This window comes from Chamaea fasciata, unplaced genomic scaffold (assembly GCF_029207755.1).
Source record: "Chamaea fasciata isolate MVZ Bird 193981 ecotype frontalis unplaced genomic scaffold, bChaFas1.0.hap1 SCAF_8, whole genome shotgun sequence".
Classification (NCBI taxonomy): Eukaryota; Metazoa; Chordata; class Aves; order Passeriformes; family Sylviidae; genus Chamaea; species Chamaea fasciata.
The window spans coordinates 955,298-963,518 of record NW_027094093.1 but is presented as its reverse complement, the minus strand read 5'-3'; the positions used below and the strand labels follow the sequence as shown (position 1 = coordinate 963,518).

The 8,221-nt window shown below is 50.9% G+C and overlaps 1 protein-coding gene across 2 annotated transcripts in view; it reads right to left on the bottom strand.

Annotated features, from left to right (window-relative positions):
• Positions 1-5,811: 5,811 nt before the first annotated feature.
• The window catches only part of NDUFA10 (NADH:ubiquinone oxidoreductase subunit A10), a 28,135-nt gene continuing 25,725 nt past the window's right edge, over positions 5,812-8,221 (bottom strand). For both annotated transcript variants that reach the window (XM_066189347.1, XM_066189348.1), the window contains exon 10: positions 5,812-6,250. In XM_066189347.1, the coding sequence (XP_066045444.1) occupies positions 6,182-6,250 (69 nt within the window). In that variant the 3' untranslated portion in view covers positions 5,812-6,181. The remainder of the gene's footprint in view (positions 6,251-8,221) is intronic.

Genomic DNA, 8,221 nt, shown 5'->3' with positions numbered 1-8,221 from the left:
CGCAGTTCAAAGTTCTCTTCAGTACAAAAACGGGCTTTGAGGGTAATTTGTTGCAGCTTGAAAGCAGCTGAAGTTAATTACAGAGCAATGAAACATCACACTTTAATATTGCTTCATTCCCCTTGGCTTGGGCTTCCGTGGAACACTGCTCCGTTCCGAGATCCGGGCCTGAGCACTCTCTCATCTCCAGATAACATCCCAGTTAAACCAGGGAGAGGCAAGCTGTGGGATGCACGACCCTCCAGAGCTCAGGAGAAGGGGCGACAGAGCACGGGGCTGCACCTGGGGGCTCCCATCTGGTGCGGTGCTATTCACCGCATCCCCGACCCACGCCAGGGCACCCAGTGAGCCTCCAGCCCCTTGCCCTAAGCTCAGCTCCCGTTTGGGCTCCAGGCCTGTTCTCCCCGCCAGGCACAGGGCATTCCCCCAGTGCTCCCTGGGCCGTGCTGCTGCCTGGCCCAGCAGTCAGCCCAGGAAGCCCCTGGCTGCAGGCCAGCACTGCCCAGGTGAGCTCCTGACTCACGTGGCAGCTCTTGAGCAAGAGCTGGAGCGCCGTGGCCAAGGGCAGTGCAGGTGTCTGCATCCTCGGCAGGCCTGGGAAAGGCTCCTGGGAGCATGGAGAGTGGCAGCCTTGTCCCGCCTGGAGCTTGGGCTGGCTCTGTCAGGCAAGTCGTCCTGCTTGCTGGTCACCTCAGAGATGATGCCAAGTGTCCCTCTTGCCCTGGTGCCACTTGGGTGCTTTCTCCTGCTTGGAAATGACATAGAATAAAGCAACGAGGAACACCAGGGTGGACAAAGCGCTTGGAAACAGAACCCGGCTAGCGAGGGCAAGGAGCAGAGCTGGTCCAAGCAATAGCCACAGCCACCACTACACGAGACAGGGCACCTCAAAGCCAGAAGGATGGGAATCCCAGCGTCTTTCTTAGCGTCAGCAGCCAAAACAGAGTTAAAAGCACAGGTCTGAGAGGCCTTTGCACCCGCTGAAGAGCCTTGGCTACCCCAGCCCACCCCTCAGAGGCTGCATGCAGCCCGTTTCTCAGCGCCGTCCTCCTGCGGGGCCGCTCAGAGCAGCAGGCTGCATTGCCACCTAATGGGACGTGCTGGGAAAGCCCGAGCATCCCGCTGGAAACCAGCGAGACCAGGACCCTGGAGGATCTGCAGGTGCCTCACGCTCCCTGCACCGGCAGGGCTGACCCGTCCCCGCCTCAGTGACACATACCAACGCTGGGGCACAAAGCAGAGGGGCCAGGCAGGATGAGAGAGGGGTTTGTGTGCTCGGAGCCGTGCCAGTGAACCAGGCAACTGTTCGTGATCCAGCAGTATCACCACCCACATCTGTCTGGGCACACCAGGAAAAGGCTTTATTGGGTCTCGAAGCCGTTTTTCCCTCGCTGCCTCCCACAGCTCATAAGAGCTCCTGCCAGTGGAGCCCGCTGAACATTAAGCTCCTGGAGGAAGTGGATGTTGTCCAGTTCAAGTTGCCTTCTTGCCAGAATGCTCCCTGCAGGCAGACACCAAAGGGACAACCGGCTCCGCAGGGACTCCAGAGATGGATGAGGGATGGAAATCAGCATGGCCAGGAGAAACAAGGGGTGGTGGTTGTGCCAGGAAAGCACAGGGACTGATGCACCGTGCCAAGCCCACAGCGCTTTCACCCCGCTCCTCTCCATCACTGTCTGGAGAGCAACACCTTCCATGGGACATCACGGGGACGGCTGGGAGCAGCGAGGGCCCCATCTCCTGGATAATTGCACTGACAAAACCACAAATGCACTACTAGGATGGTCTGTTCGCATCCCTGCTCCTACCTGGAGCACCAGCTGACAACCTGGCACGACCCAGCCTGTGACCAGGGAGCAGCAAGCAGAGCAGCAGCTTTGATGCCTCGCTCCTGAGAGCCTCACGCCCCTGCAGAGTTCTCTTGGCTCACAGTAAACACCTCAGGGAGAAGTCAGAGGGGACTGGAGACTCCTCAGAGCCCGTGGTCACTTTCGTTTCCCTTCCTCACTGAGGGTACAGTCCCTGCCCATGCCAGCCCGACTTCCAGAACTGCTTCAGCTGCCCACTGAAGGCAATAGGAGCCTGGTTTTCACCTGTACCCAAAGATAAAGGCGGAAATAGATTTCATCGAGTTCCTCCCTCCTTCAGCCTTGAGTCTCTCCTTTAAGCAGAGAAACCAAAACCCAAACAGCAGCAAATGGAGTCTGTGTTCTAATGGCAAATCCCAGCCCAGTTTCTGACACCCTCACCTTTTGTGACATAAATTTGTCTCCCAAAACTCCAGAGGGGAAGGAAACATCCTGGGAGCTGCCATGGACCTTGCCAGGGCTGCACAGGTCATACCTGCTGTATCTTGGCACCATTTATTTTTTTTTTTTTTTTTTTTTAATGCATCAACTCCTTTTATACACCAGAAACTCTCCTGGGAGCTTTATATCAAAGCAGTTGGTTCCCAAAAAGGAAAACTGCTTCCACAGTGAGCAGCAATGTCTGGAGCAGCCACCCTCTTGTAGGCAGGACAAGAAGCAGAAAAGAGCACACCTGTGCATCAGCAGCTGGATAAATCCCATGTCCTGGTCTGCAGAGGGGCACTGCTGTGCCACCCTGGCACTGCAACATTGCTCCAGAAGCTGGTTCCCCAGCCGTGCTCCCTGCTCCAGGAGCAGGTGGAGGAATGAGGAGCAAGGCTTGCCTCTCCCAGAGGGAATTGCAGCGCCTGTTGCGAATTCCAACCCCAGCTGCCTTTGAAGATGCTCAGCACCGAGCTAATTGAGCCAAAGCTTTTTCAGGCACGGAAAATTGAAGGCTCATTTGTAGCTTCAGTTTTTGCTTGGGAAGGTGGAGAGCACAGCAGGAGTGGCCCCATCAGATAGCAGCAGCCAGGCTGGGCTCCAGCACCTGCGGAGGAATTGCATGGCACCGGGAGGCAACGCGCTGGGCTCGGTCTTGCTGGGAATGAGTGTTTGGCAGAAACCAGGGCTTTAAGCTGGGAACCAGAGCAAGTTTTATGGCATCCTGCCACCCATGGTGCCAGGTGTAAGAGCTCAGCAGGATCATAGGGAGCAATGTCGTCAGATGGGATCAGTGTTGGCCAACATGGATGGGAGCTCCCAGGGCCAGGCACTCCCAAGGAGATTTTGGCCACTGTCACACAATCATGGAATGGTTTGAGCTGGGAGACACCTTAAAGCTCTGCTCCAATGCACCTGCCATGGGCAGGGACACTTTCCACTGTCCCAGGCTCCTCCAAGCCCTGTCCAGCCTGGCCTTGGAAACTTCCAGGGATCCAGGGGCAGCCACTGCAGCCCTAGGAAGCCTGTGCCAGGGCCTCACCTCCCTCCTGCTGTTCTCACCTGTCACCCTCACACTCAAATGCAAGGAAACAGAAGGCCACCCCAAGGCGGAGAGTCCATCCTTTTCCTTGGTCTACAGCCCTCCTTTTGCTCCAATACCTCCCTGAACATAGGTGGCTTCTCCATGAACACTCAGCTCACACCAAACTTGCGCAGGCACGTTTTTGGGAAGCAGCCCATCAGCTGATGGACAGGATGTTGTGCCGTCTCACCTCCCCTCTGCTTTGGTTGCTTCCGCTCACTTCTGCACAACTGATTGATATTGTTTTTGTGAACAGCACTGGAAGCCAGCTGGGATTTGTTGTGCACCTAAATTCCACTTGCTCAGCAGGCTCTTCCACAAAAGGGATTCATTCCGACCTTTATCTGTGTTGGGGGCACAGCAGAACTGAGGCAGCAGGGATAATATTGAAACCTCACTGCTACTGTGTTGCCCAGAGGAGCTGTGGCTGCCACAGCCCTGGAAGTGTTAGAGGCCAGGTTGGACAGAGCTTGGACAAATCTGGGCTAGGGGAAGGTGTGCCTGCCCATGGCAGGGGGTGGGACAGGATGGACTTAAAGGTCCCTTCCAGCCCAATCCCCTTCTCTGGTTCTGTAATTAAAACATCGAAATTTCACTGTGAAGGAGAAAGAAGAAATTTGCTGGATCTCGTAACTGCAGCCCTGGGCTTGATGTCACTGCTGAAGAGCCAATTCCTCAGGGAGAAGCTCGGCCAGGCATAGGTAACTCTACAGCCTGGATGGTCCCAGCCAGCCCCAGCTGAGGGGGAAGATGTTAATGGACCTGCTGGGACAGCACAGGCGAGCACCAGTGACTCACCTCCTCTCTCCTTTCTCCGCTCCTGTGCAAAGTGAAGCCAAGGGGGAGGTTGTTGCTGAGCTGGAGTGACTGCAGGGAAAGCTGGTGGTTTTGCCCCTAAATGTGACCTCCCCCAGGGAATCTGCCCGGGGAAAGCAGGCAGAGGCAAGCACGGGATATGACAGGCAAGAGGCAAATCCCAGGCAACGGGAATTTGGGATATGAGGACAGACTGCAGATGGTTTCACACAGGCACCTACGCAGAAGCACGGAGAGGACTTGAGCCGTGTTATCTTCCCCAATCTAAGTAAGAACTGGAGATGAATTCATCCAACTGGCACAGCATAGCCTCCAAAACCCAAATCTTTACAGCTTGGTTTGCTAAGAGAATTTTTTTGAGGTGTTGGAGTGGGAAGGAGGGAAGAGAAAAACACAGTTAGCGCTCCTTCCTACAGCAAGGGGAAAAAGTTATTTCCTTCACAGATTTAGATTATAAACAGTTTTAAAGCGGAGTTAAAGCCTGAATAAATTTTTTTTAAAAGTGTGCTCGAGATCCATGTCATAACACAGGGCGCACCAGCATTGCTTTTCCTGACTGGCGTTAAAGTCTTTTATATCCAAAGCTCAGCTCTCCGTGCTGCTGGAGTGGATCAGGAAAGCTCCTGAAGTTGCTCTGCACCCCAGTGAGCCCCAGAGCAGCTTCCTCAGCTCTATCAACAGCACAAAACACCTCTCCAAGATCTGCCATCTGCCAAATGAATTCCAGCAGCCGGCGACACCAGGATGGACAACACATGGACAAACAGAGCTGCCCTCTCCAGGGGGATCCTAAAACCACAGCAGGTGTTCCTTTCATCTCCACACCCCTCAGAGCTGGGACACGGTGCTCTGGGCAGGTGGAGGGGGGCTTACAATGCTCAGGATCTCACTGACTGGGAACTGGTTGGACAGCACTGGCTGGGAACTCCTGAGGGATTCAGGCATCCCTTCCCAGAGGACACGTGGATGAGGCATAAAACATGGAAACAAAGAGCTACAGGATCAGCAACAAGAGTCCTGTTTCTGTCCCACTGCTCCTTCATCCAGCATTTCACCAGGCCCCCAAAGCTCTTGTTATGAAATTCTTTTCATCCTGGTTTTGATATGAGAAGGGGCACGAACAAGACTTGGCTGCTTAACTCCAAGGCTCTGCCCTAAATTCTGGAATGCCTGGCAGCACTTCTCAGCGACTGAAGCAGTGAGCCCCATGCTGGAAATGCAAAATTAACTGCAGCCTAAATCTGGACAGTGGTGCTTGAACCAATGCCAAGGTACCTCATTTCTGTGACTAATACCAAATGAATCATTTCTTTAAAAAAACCCTCCAACTTGGACTTCCAGGGACTTGCAAAAATAATAATTACACTTGTCTTTTATACCCAACAAACATTTAGCTCTATAGTGGAATCAAAGCAAGAAGCTGTGAGCACAACTGCTGGCAATTATTTTGACTGGTTTTTTATAACTTTAAGCAGAGATTTTTGCTGTATGAGTTGAGATCACTTATTCCCATCTCTCAATGAACTTCTTATGCTTTGCTGAGGTGCAGTCAGTGCCTTTCAGAACACAGTGTTGCTTCTAATGAACCTCATAAAACACCACGCATGACAGAGCAAGAAATTAACTTCATGAGAGCCAGGAGGGTACAGGTTTAATTTCTCTTGAATCAGCAGAACAACAATAATCCTGGATAACAATGTGCCACAGTCTTGAGAAAGAGAAAGTTCAGCTCTGATTCTGAGCCTGCCCCAGCTCACTTGGCTATCATCCCACACTGACTATCCAACATCCCTGAGTTCCTCAGGGAAAAACAAGCCAGAATAAAGTGGTTTTCCTTCTGGAGTCTACTCCCTTCTGCTGGGGATGGGAAATGATTTAAGCAGTGTTTCCTTGGTGCCACACAAGTGATGTGGAACAGGTGCCGTGAACGTGGCTCCTCTTCACTCAGGTCCTGTGGTCCATCCTGGCCAGGGCTCCAGCAGGAACGATTTCATTTCAGCCAGATCCACTTGTCCCCAACATCAGCGTTGTAGCCTGACTTGTATTTGCGCCCAGGGAGCTAAAGAAAGCAGAAAGCTCAGTCAGAACTCTGGTCACACCCCACAGAAAGTTATGAAGTGCCTCGTGGTATCTGTAGAACATGAAATACTGTTCTTACGTTGTAATGATAAAACTTACAGAAAAATCAGTCTCTTGGAAAAGACTAAGCTGTGCAGCTGAAGAAGGGACTGCAAAAAACAGTGTCATAATGCATGTATGAAAATGAGGCCAATGATCTCAGCACCACATTCCACTTGGATTCATCCAGCTCCTCCTAGCCTGAGATGGCTCCCCCAACTGTATCATGGAAGAGAGGAACTGAATCTCATTCCAAAACAGGCACACACACATTATTAAATATATGAAGTACTTCATGCATGAGATACTGAGTTAATTACCACGTTAAATTAAACCGTTCAAATGAAACTGCAGATTTAGCCTTCAAGAGCTGAACTTAACTTCATTAAAGCAAAAGCAGTATCTGCCTTGCCTTTATCAGCAAAGCCAGGAACCACTTTTTGATGGAAAAACGCAAAGATTTTTGAAGCTTTTACCCAAACTTCAAGGGTACCGTGGGACCTAAGCAGCAGCCTGTGAGTCTCAGTGCTGAAGCTGCGCCCTTTGGAAGGTACTGACCACGGCCGAGAATGCCAGAGATGGCGAGATCCCGGTTCCAAAAGCAGAATCCGTCTCCAAGACATCCATTCCTACCACCAGGAATGAAAAAGAAATGGAACAGAACAGCTTTGAGCTCCCATAGTGGACCCAGAAAAAAAAGGCGATGAGTTTGGTGAGAAAGGCTGAAGCCAGCAAAGATGCTGTAATAAAACTCTTCCTTTAAAAATAAGCTATCTGCTGGCAGCCTCTCCAAATAATTAAGCGTAGATCATCTGCTCTGTCTCCACACAAACACTGGTTTCACACAAGACCCCAGACTTGTCCTGAGGATTTTTCCGTTCCAAAAAAACATGTAAGAGGATCCTGTTAGGGAGAGCTGCCCCTGCAGAGAGAAGCAAGATGCAGTCTTGATAAAATCTGTACTCAGGCCACAAAAATGAGCTATTTAATACAAGATGAAGCCTGTTGTTTTGAGGAAGGGGAATTGTGTTTATATTCACTTGAATGTCAAAAAACAAGACACTTCTTTCCCCTAAAAATCAAGCTGACAGAAGACCTGACCTCCTCCACCAGACACTCCCCACCCTGCCTTGTCACAAACCATTTGTGATCAGTTTTTCTGAGGTTTTTCAATTAATGTCTTGTCTAAACATCAGCAGAAACCACACAGTCCTGTTGAGAGCCCCCCCCCCCACCGAGCAAAGAGGAGATGGGAGATGAAAATACATGATTACTATCTCTGCCCCACAGATTTCCAGCAGTGAGCCAGGGAGGACATGAGACCTGCTGCGAGCAGCCTGTGACACAAAAACAGCTCTCCGTGGTCCTCTCCAGGCACCACATAATTGGCCCTTTGATACTTGAAGAGATTCCCAGATAAGTAGATTATTAAAGCAACAGGAGATCTCTGGGAAAATACAGTGGTTTACAGTTTTGTTTCTGGGTACATCTGCCCTCTTTAAAAAGCTACAATATCAACCCCAACAGAATTAAAATTCATTGTCCAAAACAGATTCCCTGGGTGTCTTTGGTTAAAGACATGCAAGACATCAAAGCAAGCATTATAATAATATTCATCCATAACTCCATCATTCACAGTGGGCCTTGGCAAAGGCAGGAGAATCTGGGGATTTGTTACAGCTAAGCTTTCAAAACAGCCAAAAAAAAAAAGGGAAGAGGGAAGTAAAGTAAACAAGTCCCATATTACCTAGGAAGCAGGAGGATGGGAATTGATGTTCTGTGCACGAGCTGCACAAGTGACACAGACTACTTTCCCAAACTTTGCTCTTCAAATCCCACATTTTCCAGCTGTGACTGCAGTAAAGGAGCTGCTGCACGCTTTGGAACAGGGTAGGATTCTGCAGAGATGAGT